The 14,544-nt window shown below is 37.4% G+C and overlaps 1 protein-coding gene across 1 annotated transcript in view; it reads left to right on the plus strand.

The window, feature by feature from the left end:
- Positions 1-14,544, plus strand: part of Slco1b3 (solute carrier organic anion transporter family member 1B3) — a 57,704-nt gene that overhangs the window by 15,712 nt on the left and 27,448 nt on the right. Inside the window, exons 2-6 of the mRNA XM_013115514.3 lie at positions 1,063-1,204; positions 4,783-4,915; positions 7,677-7,789; positions 9,279-9,425; positions 10,002-10,100. Of these exons, the coding sequence (XP_012970968.1) occupies positions 1,063-1,204; positions 4,783-4,915; positions 7,677-7,789; positions 9,279-9,425; positions 10,002-10,100 (634 nt within the window). The remainder of the gene's footprint in view (positions 1-1,062; positions 1,205-4,782; positions 4,916-7,676; positions 7,790-9,278; positions 9,426-10,001; positions 10,101-14,544) is intronic.

Genomic DNA, 14,544 nt, shown 5'->3' on the forward strand with positions numbered 1-14,544 from the left:
TTTAGCTAAGAGATAATGCAATCAGTAAAGCAATTTTCCTCGCAAGCATGAGACCTATGTTTGAACTCAGGTGAAGAGGATGTGGTGGTGTGCTCTCCTAATCCTGGAGCAGGCAGGTAGAGGCAGGCTTCCTTGGTGCTTTCTTGCCAGCCTTTCTAGAATACTGATGAACTCTAGGCCTGTGTGAGAACCTGTTTCATACACACACACAATATTGGCAATTTCTCAGGAATTATATTCAAATTCTGCTCTCTCTCTCTCTCTCTCTCTCTCTCTCTGTGTGTGTGTGTGTGTGTGTGCATGTGTGGTAGGGTTGTAAGGTCATGTTATGTGGCATGACTGGGTTGATCTTGGAGATTATGTATGTTGCTGCCACTCACGGGAGCGTTCGCTAGTCCTCTTCTGGCTCTAACTGGCTCTGTAGTGCTAAACATCTGCTGTTTCTTCACTCACTCTCCTTCTACATGATTAGTCTATAGCAAGAATGAACTGATGCTGCTGTTCTAACATCCTCCACTTTGTGGACTTGGGGGTTCTAATGTCAAGTGCATCTGTATTACAACTATTGTGACCCCATGATGTGCTGGTCTGGCTGTTTGTATGTCTTTCATGTTGACATAGCTTTTGTTGGATGGATGACCTTCTTTGCATTGTTGGAGCCTTTACTGCATAAAACAACTTTCCCTAATACTTCTTTCTCACCTGATGTCTGTCCTTAGCTGTCTTTCCCCAAAATACTGCCCTTGAAAACAGCCTGTCAATCCCTAGATTTGGCATCTGCCAAAACAAAGATTAGGCTAAAGTGATTATATAATTACAATTGGCCAACAGAGATTAGAAATTGTTTTATTGCTAATTTTACTGCTATAATTATAACCAAGTTAGGAAGTTATGCTTTACCTGTATGATGATGACATTGAAAGAGTTAAGGGAATGCCAAATGCTACCAGGGAAAGACTAAAATACTGTCTTCAATTAAAAACAAAAATAAAAACCAAAAAACTGCATTTTAATTGAGTCCTATATACTCCTTTGATTTAACCCCCTTTTGTTTCTTCTTAGATGTTTTTGGCAGCCCTCTCATTTGCCTATGTAAGCAAGGCACTAGCTGGAGTCATTATGAAAACTTCCATCACGCAAATAGAAAGGAGGTTTGACATCCCGTCTTCCTTTGCTGGTTTCATTGATGGAGGATTTGAAATTGGTAATGTTTATTTCTATTTTACTAATCAGACTTATAGAAGAAAAGTATAGTTCAGACATGTTCTATGCCCATGTTTCTTAACCATGGATAATTCTGTCCTTTTTGTAAAATATAGCAATGTCTGGAGTGTTTTTTGTTGTCCTATCTTGGGAAGCAGTGGCACTGATGTGTAGGAATTCAAGTCAGTAATGTCACTAAATATGGTACAAACTGATTGGTAGCCACCATGAGAAGAGGATTTTGGAAGAATGACTTTTTTTCTTTACACAAACCCATTGCTTTCACATGAACTGCTATGAAACTTCACCATCCCTCTCTCAAGAGGACCATACATGAAGAAAAGTTGAGAGAGCTAGAGCACCTTTGATTTAAGTACCAAAGAACATCTTGGGAATAATGTGTTGCAATTTTGCTCTTTAACTGTTGAAGGGGGTAGATTTACAGCATTGAAGATGCTACTCTGTTGTCTTCTTCCAAGCTCCATGCTATTACCCAAAGGGATTCTTCTCTTATGAAGTAGCAGAAGCTTAATGCCTCTGTTCCTTTTCTTATTGATTAAATATATTAATTTATTCTGTATCTCAACCACAGTTTCTCCTTCCTTATCGCCTCACATGGCCCCACCTCCCCTTTACACCCCTCCTCAAAGCCATTCCTCCTATGCTCCTCCCCTCATATTAAGGTTTGTTAGCTCAACCCAGTATGAGGAATAGGTTCCCAAAAGCCTGCCCGAAAGTCAGGGACAGGCCCTGCTCTGACTACTAGGAGTCCCATAAGTAGACCCAGCTATATACTGTGGCACAGATGCAGAGGGCTTAGGTGGGTCCCATGCAGGCAGGCCCCTTAGCTGTCAACTCAGTGTCTGTGAGCTCCTATGATTCCAGCTTAGAAGTCTCTGTGGGTTCTCTTGTGATGGTTTTCACTACCTGGCTTGTATAATCCTTCTTCCCACCTTCAAAAGATTCCCTGAGTTTGGCCTAGTGCTTGGCTGTGGATATCTGCATCTGCACCAGTTACTGTACGAAGGGTCTTTGATGACAATTAGGTAGTCAACAATCTGATGACAGGAGATGGACAGTACAAGCTATCTCTCCACTATTGCTAAGAGTCTTAACTGGGGTCATCCTTGTAGATTCATGAGAGTTTCCCTTGGACCAGGTTTCTACCCGACCCCAAAATGCCCCCCCCATCAAGACATCTATTAAATTACTCCCCCCCACTCATCACAAACCTGATGCCTCATGTTCCCATTCCCACCAGCCTGCGGTTTACCCAGGTGATCTCTTTTATTTTCCTTCCCCAGAGAAATCCATCCATCCCTCTTTGGGTCCTCCTTGTTATCTACCCTCTCTGTGGCTCTGGATTGTAGCATGGCTATCCTTTATAGGTAGTCTTCACTTATCAGTGAATACATACCGTGTTTGTCTTTCGGGGTCTGGGTTACCTTAATCAGGATGACTTTTTCTAGATCCATCCATTTACCTTCAAATTTCCTGATGTCATTGTTTTCAACAGCTGAGTAATTTTTTAAAAACTCTTTAATTTTTGAGGGAGCTTCACAGCTTTGTCTGTTATATGGATTTCAAGAATTTCCTAAAAATTTAATGGTTATTTAAAAAAAAACTTGACACAGGACATATTTAACAGTGTTTTAAAAGTAGCTACATACAGGAAGGCCTATCTGTTTTTCTCATGAATTCTGAAGATTTGTGATACAAAGTATGTATTGTATAGTGTGTATCTTTCAGAATTCCATTTCAGTGCCTCTTAAAAAAAACCTTGTATATGCGTGTTTGTTTCCAAAGAAGTGTGGCTCTAGATTTTGGAAGTTTGAGGCTTGCAGCTCTGAGACTGCAGAACTAAGGAATCATTGCTGAAACCTTAAAACAACATACATTTTTGTAGCTCTAAATGCTTAGTTTATATCTTGTTGTTCTCAGTTGTGAGTAGTGAAAGCCCAGCACTAGACAGGTGGCCTCACTCTGTAAGCTTCTGGCATCAACACCCTTAGGTGGCTCTGTAGGTTTCCTCTCCTGGTCGTTTCCTGTTCTATCTTCTGTTGTCTTCCATTTTATATAATTAAAATTTAAACATTTCTCTAATTTTTAACTTTACAATACTTTATTTTTCTTCTTAGTTTGCCACTTTATCTTCTGAATCAATAATATTACACCTGTAAGGACACTGTGTTTTCCCAGAGTCTCCTCTTTCCAGCTAATTCCTCTTTACTTCATGTATTTTTTGCTGGTTCTTTTTTTTCTTTTTTTTTTTTGTAATTTTGGGTTGTATCTTTTTTTTCTACCAAACACTCGGAAACTCATGCTATTTGTTTACTGTTTATATATAACTCCAATTAGATTAAAATTGTCTCCGTCATTTGGGGTTCACCATTTTCCATCATCAACTAGTTAATTTATAATCAACATGACATTTCAAATTGCCTCTTGGCAATTTTACTAAAGCTTCCTTTTTTGTTGTTTTTGTTTTTTGTTTTTCGAGACAGGGTTTCTCAGTGTAGCTTTGGAGCCTTTCCTGGAACTCACTCTGTAGACCAGGCTGGCCTCAAACTCATAGATATCTGGCGGATTAAAGGCGTGTGCTACCATCACCAAGCCTAAAGCTCTTAATTAATTGACTTCTTCCTCCCTCCAGCTCTGCCCACCAACCCGTTTTCATTCTTAATGTGTTTTTATCATTTCTTTGTAACCTTATTTGTGGTTTGTTCTTTTATGATATTTTTTGGCAGGCACATATTACGGCATTAAAGAATGTCAGGAATATATGACAACTGCATTAAGTAATGCTTTTCTCTCCAATTAGGAAGACTTTTCTCTATTTATTTTCATCTTAGTACAATCTAGTCAACTTTAAATTCCCCCCAAAGAAAAAAAATCTGCTTTAACAGTATTGTAAAACAATGGGAGTATGTTTTGTTTCCAAAACATATTCTATAGACTGGTGCAAAAATATGTAAATTCTCTTTTTGCAACTGAGAAATCAGTGTTCCCTATGAATTTTAGTACAGGTGAGAAGATATGATGATGTCTATTTTAAAGTGACTTATGTATTGATGGCCTTCGAGGTTGGTTCTAAAAATGAAAAGCTGATATTCAAAACAAAATCAAAGGGTCAGAGAAATTATTCAATGGTTAAGAGTACTTACGGCTCTTTCTGAGGACCTAAATTTGATTTCCCGCATCCAAATCTGGTGGTTCATATCCATCTGTAACTCTTACTCCAAGGGATCTGACTCTCTTCTGGCCTCTGTGGGCACTGCACTAAAGTGCACACACACACACACACACACACACACACACACACACACACAATTTAAGAAAGAAAATAAATAAACCTGGAATAAATAAACAAAACAAAATAAAATTATCTCATCATAGTCTCAATTCTATACTTTTCTATGATCAATTTAATTAAGGTGAGTTTCCCCTCATCAGTCAACCTAGGAAAGGGCCAAGTGTTTTCTCTGTTTATACTGTCTGGGTTCTTCCATTGTACCAGATACATTGACCATCAGCATTTGCTGTGATGAATCAAATTGACATAACTTGGTTTCATTACAGGGAATTTGATGGTTATTATATTTGTGAGTTACTTTGGATCCAAACTACACAGACCAAAGTTGATTGGAATTGGATGTTTCATCATGGGCCTTGGAAGCATTATAACTGCTATGCCACATTTCTTCATGGGATAGTAAGTATGGGACATATGTGCCTTTCTCACTGACTTGTAACTTAATGAGAAATGTAGAGAACTCCATACATGCACACAATGAAATACAGTCACACAAACTCACATTTTCCCCCAACTCTTTCCACATCCCCACATACGTCCTGTGTGTCTCCTTACTCATCCTAATGCTTCACCTCATTCTCTTTTTAAGTTTTCTTTTATAATCTTCTAAGTCCAATTAGTACAATGGCATAGGGCCTTCCACTGAAGCATCATCAAACTACTAATGACCACAATCTCAAAGTGGAATAATTCTCTCTTCCCCAGAAGCTATCAACTGCTGCTATCTCCCCAGTAACAGCTGGGGACTGAAGGTCATTTACCCTATCCATGAAGGAATTTTAATCAGCTGAGTAGAGACTGATTGCTCAGTCCTTAAAAGGACTTAAGAGTGAACAGTGGGTGCTGAGATACCAGGACTCATTTCACACAGACACAGACACACGCAGACACACACACACACACACACACACACACACACACACACACAGAGAAATTATTTAATCTCTGTCACACTTGACATTTACACTTGTCACCACACTTTCCCCTTTCTAATTTTCATCCTCTTACTCTTTCAGCTCATTTGTCTATGTGCGGCCACCTCATCACACCTATACCTTAGTTTCTTGTCTAGTACCAAAATGTCCACATCTCTGTTGCTTCATATTCTGTCTAAATCCCTGTAATAATTCATATAACATATATGCTTTAAATCCAGTCATTACTACCATTGAGTAACTATTCCTAACATTTAGTGTCTACTTATCTGTTTACCATGTTTGTATCTCCACTGGGCATTCCAAAGGCTTTTCTATCCAAGTATCACAATCTGAGCTCTCTATTTTTTTTTTTGCCTACACCTTGCTCATTTTCATATCTGTTTACTCAGTCACTGTACTTACAACTGCAAAGGAATTCAGGTCAAACTCAAGGGCTTCATCCTAAGATCTAGATGTACTGCAATATGGATAACCAGCAGTCTCCAAGATCTTAATAATTTTACATTCTTTTGTCAACGTGGGCGTCAATGTCTTTATCTTAGCTGAAGCCAATAATCTGGAGGCCTTGCCTTCAGTTTCAGTTCTATTACTTTGTAAAGACTTATGTAATATTTTTATTTCATGTGCATAAGTGTTTTGCTTCTGCATATGCATGTGCACATGGGCTTGTGGACAACAGGAGGAGGCACTAGAGCCTCTGGAACTGGGCTTATAGGGAGGGGGGAACCTGCTGATGTGGGTGCTGGAAACCCAACTGGGATCCTCGGGAAGAACCATCAGTGTTCTTCACGGCTGAGCCATCTCTTCAGCCCCGCAGCTCTACTTTAATTCACATTCTATACAAAAACATACACTTATTAAACACAAATCCAATTTTCCTAATTTAAGCAAAGCTTAAAACTCTCAGTGTTTTAGAACAGATTTTCAAACTTCAGATCCTAGTTTATCAGTAAACCAAAAAAAAAAAACACTCAGGTTATTGAGACCACCATGTATTGCTAGATAGACTTGAGCAATATAAGGCATACGCAGGGACACATTCTGTCCTTCAAAGCATCACTCAAGATATACAGATATTTGTGAGTGTGCATTTATATGGTAGTAGGAACACAAAATACAATGATTATAGGCAACAATAAAAAACACCGAAAGCTCTCACCTGTATGTTTAATCATATCTAAACTTGCATGTCAATCCATGCTGTTCACTGACTGGGTCTTTACCGTCCTAGACTCACTTTCCACTGTTCCCCACAATTGCCAAGCAATTGACAAAACTGCAGTTCTCTGCATGTGAAAATATTTTATATGCAGTGGTTCTACAGCCTTGTATGCTATCCTTTGGAGTCTATCTCTTAAACTCTTTCTCAGCACTAAGTTTCATCTCACATGTTCTATACAGGGTGGAGTCTAGAAATATCCACCCTATTCCCAACCTTCAAACAAAACTAATGATCTACTTTTCCTTTATGATAGCTCAGGACCTTGGATACTGAAATTACTCGTTAGGGAGGATGAAAATCCTTGCATATGCATTTTGATTCTAGTCTTATACTGGAGTAGAGCGCTTGACCTACACTGGGCTATCCAGCGTAGAGGTACAGGATACATAAGTATTTCTTGAATTACAGCATGTTCCACAATTCTGACTCCATGCTCTTTGTTGCTATTAAATACTTCCTGGCCCAGCTGAAATGAATTAAATTTTATTAAAGTTTCAGAGTAGATGTTTAGCTCATGGATACATGTAAATCCATAAAAGAAAATCGCATGTATTGATAGAAAAGATTGATGGATTATCATGCACTGAAGACTTATGTAAGAACATGGCTCTCTAGCCTACTAAATGTAATTCAGAGGAAGTTTATATTACTGTCATCTTTAAAGATAATTCAGAAACATTACTACTCTTAGCAGTTTAAAAAACAGAGTGGGGAATCCAGGATTTTTCCCATTACAACCAAGGTATTCTCTGTCCTAGGCTGGCATCAAAATGGTCATTCACCTTGCCTGAGTGACAATGAAGGGCCTTACTTACTGGGCCTTGGGCCTCCCCCCATTTTAATGTTAATGACCATTTCTCCGAAAATTGAGGCTGGAAAGTTATCAGTGAGTTCTCATTAATGTGTGGAAGATAAATATGCAATTAAGATGAAAATAGTTTCTTAGGAAAGTGGAAAATACTTGGTAAATAAAACGTCAACTCCAGTGGTGCCTCTATAGTTACAGGTTCTCATCAGAGGATGATATCAACTCTCTAAGAAACACCACATGGAAATGTTTAGCAAATCAAACTACATCACTCACTGGAAACTCACCTGAGATAATGGGGAAAGGTAAGAAATAATAGTAACAGTGAATAACATTTGAAACCATATATATATGAAACCATATATATGTATATATGTGTGTGTACATATACATATATATGCACACACAAATATGTATGTATGTATACATACATATGCACACATATATTCTATACAAATTCCTATCAAATATATCAGTGTAAAAATTGATTAAAAACAAAAAACGATTTAATTGACCTGGACATACAGACATAATCATAGCGTGAACATGTAATTTGAAATGAGCCTTTAGAAGTATCAGAGGAGTAGCTAAGAACTGTTTTATATAGATATTGGGAAAGAACATTTGCAGCGAAAATAAAGCCTCAAGGATTGACTGCATAAATGTTTGTATTCCCAGAATGCAGTTGTACCAGGCAGACTGTGGCTCTGAGGTAAACCTGAGCCATATAGTATGACCCTGTCTCAACAAACACTTCAAGCAAGAAAGCATGAGTATGTAAACAAGGGAGAAGTGATTCATGACTAGATAATTACTCCAATTGAAGATTTTTCAGAGTATTGTAATAAGATGATATATATGTATATATATATCACTCTCTCTGCAAGACTACATATATGTATGTATATATATATACATATATATATCACTCTAGACCATTCTACCTATTATATCAGATATGGAAAAATCAAAGCTAAAAGAAATGAGAAGTTAATTCTTTTTCAATTTTTGTATTGTTGAGATGTGTAAATTCATCACTTTTGTGAATTATAATTATTTATATTCTTAAATACTTATTTATAATGATATCCAAGACATCTCTTTGTGACAGAAGGAACAATTTGAAGTATTTTATAATTATAAATATGAAATTAGGGATTGAAAAGTTGGCTCAGCCATTAAGAGCTCTGGTTCAATTCCTAGAAGCTGCATGGCATCTCACAATCAAGTATAACTCCTGTGCCAGGGGATACAACACCTTCTTCTGGTCTTTGAGGGTGCTGCATGAATGTGGTGCTCATACACGCATGTAGGCAAAATATTCATGTGTGTGTGTGTGTGTGTGTGTGTGTGTATAACATTGTTAAAATTTTGACACAAAGCACAACAAAGTGAAAATAAACAGATAAACAGGGAAGTTGTCCTAGCACAGTGCTAGGTATAAAAGTGATATGTACAAACTAGATACGTAATTCTATATTATATATATGAAATGCGTATATTTTGTGTATGCCCAAAATATGGAGCATGAATTGTTATTAACATTACATGATTTTCTTCGTGCAGAGAGATTTCAAGTAGTGCTTGCTTTCTGTATATTTTTCTTTATTTACTTTGCATCTTTTTGTATTGTAAAACATTGCAGACTGAGTAGGAGTCAATTAAAATTTTAGAAAGAAAGAAAGCACAAGTGACTGCTATATCCAAGGAACAATTAATAGTCTGACTTTGTGGAGTTCCTAGTATTGGTGCTGTAATTGATGTTTAAAATAAACATGTATTTTGTCTACACAGATTGTGAAAAGGTATCCAAGTCAAACATGTGGATTTATGTGTTGATGGGGAACATGATTCGTGGAATAGGGGAAACACCAATAGTGCCCCTAGGAGTTTCCTATATTGATGACTTTGCAACAGAAGGGCACTCTTCTATGTATTTAGGTAATGTACAGAACATAAGAGTTCATTCCTTAATTTCCCTAAGTCTAACTTTGAAATGGTAGCACACTAAGTCAATTTTTTCAATTCTTTTCTCTTCCTCTAAAAGAGCATCCAGTGCTCTTCACCATTGAGCCATCTTCCCAGTTCCCTGAATAAATCAATATACCTAAAATATTTGGAGAAAGGCATTATGTAGGATTAGATTTTAAAACCTCATGTATAAAAACAAATACAAATTCAAGGTGAGCAAAATCCCAGTATGGAGACATGAGGTGAGCAAAGTTTCTTCCCTAGCTAAGGAACTATTGCAGTTGTTAGGTATAGGAAGAGTGAGAATATGTTTTCTTTAACATTTTGGTCTGAGATGGATTGACCATGGTCTGATGAAGGCCACACCCATGAACATACAGGGGCACAAGCTATGTTTGGTGAAATTTACCAAAGGAAAAGGCACAAATTTGGATGGGTAAGGAAGTGGGGATGGCACTGTCTTGAGTGAACATGATCATTTTTGGGTGATAAAAAAATCACTACTTGTACTTGGACTCTGACTGAATGATTTGGAACTGTTTGCAGGTATTTTGAATACAGTAGCAATGATTGGTCCAGTCATTGGCTTTATCATGTCATCTATGTTTGCTCGGATGTATGTAGACATTGGATACGTAGACCTGAGTAAGTAGAATCAATAAGCAGACCAGAAGAGTGTCTTTCAAATACCAGCCACCATGCTTCCAAGAAACTGTTTAACTCTTTCAATAGTTCCTTGATTTTGTGTTTTAGAAATTGTAAGTGTAGAGGATATATTTATATTTAAAACAAAGTGTATCCCTTGCCAAGCTTTTGCAAGTCAGTATAAAATGGAATATTTGGAACAATCCTACTTTAGATAACTTGGTGCAAAACAAACTGGTTGCACAGTCAAACCAGGTAAACTTTGTGGTAGATTGGGTTTAGAAACACAGGAATCACAGATTAAAGCTTCAGGAAGATACTGTGTGGTTGGGATTTGACGGATATTTGGAGGGTGCTTGGCACCTCCGTCATGTATCTTTGCTCTCCCTGGTCTGGAAATAGGATTTGGCATATGGTCCCCTTCAATTAAAGGATGAAGGAATGCACACTATGTGATCCCAATGGCCATTATCTGCCATCAAAGCAAGCGTTCCTTCATAATTCAGAGAAACTGGCCAAAGTATAGAAACTCAACTTAAAACCCTCCTTCCGATAAATATCACATCTATCTTCTTCTCATAGCTCGTTCCCCCCTAAAAGTCAATAAAGATTATATCTACCTTCAGCTCATATTTATAGATCCACCCTAGTATTTCATTTCTCCACCCTGCATCTTCAAGATCTTGTTCCATAATCTTTAGACCCCCTCCCTGTCTATTTTCAACCTTCTACCTCCAATCTGTATTTATCACAAAATGCTCTCCATTCTGTGCAGTCATTTACATACATGCTGTTTTTCTGTCCTCGAACAACTTTGAAGCTGGTTTTCTGTTTAACTTTCCCTTCATAGTCAAGATCTTGAAAAAGAAAAATCTGATTTTGGAAGATTTCTCACTTCTCCCCACCCCCATCCACTTCTCAGATGTAATCTGATTTCTCTGTCTCATGAGACAGAATCAACTAACATTTTTTCCACTTTTTCTACTTTTATACATCTAAATAAACACTTAAAATTCAACCTGGCAAATACTGTGCTCAAAACTCATTCTTAAATCTTATATTGTTTCTGCTACTCCATCTCTATATGAATATCTTAACCTTAATTGTGTTATTCACTGAATCATCAGATAATCTTCCTTTCCTCTTGGCCTGACTCCAGTGTTGGCCATTTTCATTTGTCACACTTCCAGAATAATTCTTCTAAGCAAATCTGGTCCATGCCTGTAGACCTATAGTGATTTCAAACCAGACATTGGTACAACATCCGGGCTCTTCAGAACTGGACAGATGGCTCTTTGTTATCATATTTATCTTTATATGTGGACTCTCTTTCTTCCTCTACACTCTTTTCTCATTGATACTCTGTGAAGTAACCATGACTACTATTTATGGGACTCCCAAAAGACCCTCTCATCTCACATTCCTGAATCTTCCAGTGGAAAGTTCTGCTCCACTTTCCATTAGTGTAGTCCTGAAAGTCTCATCCAGGATATCACTCCTCTTCAGAGATGCCCTCATCACAGCTCCCTGCTGGCTGAGGGCCCACCAAATGTATTATAATCTCTTTAGACATGAGAGGAGGGAATCCGTCTGAACATTTAAGTGTTTGCTGCATAAATAAATCTGGTTTCTATCTCATCAGAACTCTAAAGACTTCAAAGGATTTATTTCCAAATTAGAGTTAATATCACAGTAGCTCAAGAGAGGGCACAACCTCTCACTTTTTTTGAATAAAAATACCCTTAGTAAAAACATTTCTTACTCACTTCTAAGTTCATCCTTGTTATAAAAACTCATATAGAGCTGGGGAAAATTCTTATGGTGATAGTTGAAAATTTTTCTGCTACATTTAGAAATTATCTGTATTGTATTGGGTCCTGCTGAATTCTCTGGTCTGTACCTAAGAGAGGGAGAATGGATTAAGTAAAGAAACAGGCTAGAGACAGAAGATAGAATCAGGAGGGCATCCTATACTGGGATTCACCTTAAGTTTATTGCTCAAAATTCTCATACACTCCACCCAAAAAGGAGGAAATGGCAAAAGACTTCTTTACCATGATACAAGGAACAAACAGACTTAATTACATTCTTAATGCTCTAAACATTTAGTAAGCACACCTTAGATCAAACCTCTTGTTATCTGGCCTTGAGAATTAAGACATCTAGTAACCTTAGATCAAGTACTCTGTTATCTAGGTAAGACATCTACACCCTAGGCCAAACATCCTTCAGTAGCCACACCTTAGAACTTTCAGAGGCAGGGCGATTTCTGTGAGTTTGAGGCCAGCATGGTCTACAGAGAGAGTTCCAGGACAGCCCTGTCTCGAAAAACAAAACAAAACAAAGAAAGAAAGGAAGGAAGAAAGAATGAAACTGGGAATCACCAACCAACTGTTGTCATAATCTCTTTCCCTTCTTAGTCTGTAGAATGATGACATCAGAGGATCAAGAATATAGTTTCAGCAGATCTCACTAGAAATAATTGGGGGTGAGGACTCCGTAGCCTCAATGCCATCATGTCTGGCATTCTTCTGCTCTACACATCACACCAAGTTTTCAGGCAGCCATGGAGCTTCATTTTTTTCCTGTGAAAAACCACAAACATACCCTTAATCCCATATGAAAACAGGATTGGCCCTTTCCCATAATCCAGTGCAAGGATCTTACCATTTGACTTGCTGTTCAAGTGCCATCATGCCAGAATCAATTCACAGCAGATTGCTCACAGTCATCCACATTCAGAAATTTTGAAATGAAGACAGCATTATGTAATACATTGTGTGGAGCCTGGGGATGTGATTCCCCCTTGTTTATTTTTAATGTTGTTTCTTGTCCTTAAGGGTTATAAGGTTGTATGCCTGTTTTATGTTCAATTGTCCATTGGGAACAAAAATGCTGAAATGCTTTACTAATATGTCTGGATTCATTATCTGTTTTTTATAACTTTAGGAATTCCCATATATGAAAAACATCTTAAACCATGAGTTACTACACGCTTAGTGGCTTCTCCAGTTTGTGCAGTGGCATTCAGAATCCTGAATATGTATTGACTGCCACATGCACACATTTTAATTTGTCAAGTTCTTTAACTTGAGTAATATCCATTTGCCATACATGATTAGAAAGCAGGCAATAAGTACATCAACAATGTCTAGTCCATTAACATTTAACAAATTCAGAGATAATACTCCATATCCTTTCTTGATGAGTCCAAAGTCTTATACCTAATTCATTTTCTATTCTAATTTGCATTATCAAATCACCTTTTAATGTCTTTCAAATCTATTACACTTAACACATCTTTATTGAGTTTCTTTACTGAATTTGGTAAACTAGACCAACTATAACTATACTATCTAGTCTTCAACTCCCTCAGAGACCTGATAAGAAAATAATATTAACTTAATAAACAGGAAGTGCAAGCAAGCCACTTCCAAAAAATGTGAGAAATGACAGAAACATCTTGCTGCCTGGACAGACAACCAAGGTTGCTTTACAATGTTGGGGTATCCATCTTTGGCCTATAGGCTTAGCATATATCTGACAGACATTTCTGTGAACTACAATATTCTGAAGAACTAGACTGCCTTGTCTTTTCAAGATTTGCAGTCACCCTTTTTGGTGTCCTGTTTGTCCAATTTGGACAGCATACTGTCAGCAGTTGAGGCAAGGGCACTTTCTTATCCAGTGTCTTAAATTCCATGTGGAGTTTCTTTGATGCCCATCATTGTCTCTGACATATAGTTGTACTGTGAAGAGCAGACATGTCACATTGTCATAAAAAAGAACTTATGTTATTAATACATGTTAAATGCCTTATTCTGTAGATCTCTGAAGTGTTTGAAGATGACTTGTTTTTCTAAAATATCTTTCTGGCCTTGTAAAAATACCTAATATAACTACAAGTTCAATTGTAATAGTTGACTAATTACCAAACTGTATTTCCTTATTTTTTTTTTTGGTTTTACGAGACAGGGTTTCTCTGTATTGTTTTTGAGGCTGTCTGTCCAGCCTGGCCTCGAACTCACAGAAATCTGCCTGCCTTTGCCTCCCGAGTCCTCGGATTAAAGGCGTGCACCACCACCGCCTGGCTATATTTCCTTATTATACCATATAGTTGATAATAATAATTTTCAAGGACTAGAGATATGCAATGCATTGTTGACTGAGCTGTGTGGTAATATTTTGTTTATGGTTTACTAAAGCTTGCCTTAAGATTCAGAAAGCAAAGTCAGTCACAGCTCATAGAAGTCAGGCACACCTTTAAACCCAGCAGTCAGAAGTTAGGAGGGACATTTTTCCCTATCTTTTTCTTGTAAAGGTATAGTGAATAAACAATCTTTTAAGTCAATAACTATAATAGGTAATTATTTAGGTAATAGAGAAGGCAATGACATTACAGGCTATAGAGAGCCCATTGGCTGAATTACTTCATTATTGACTC

This window comes from Mesocricetus auratus, unplaced genomic scaffold (assembly GCF_017639785.1).
Source record: "Mesocricetus auratus isolate SY011 unplaced genomic scaffold, BCM_Maur_2.0 Super-Scaffold_100001, whole genome shotgun sequence".
Classification (NCBI taxonomy): Eukaryota; Metazoa; Chordata; class Mammalia; order Rodentia; family Cricetidae; genus Mesocricetus; species Mesocricetus auratus.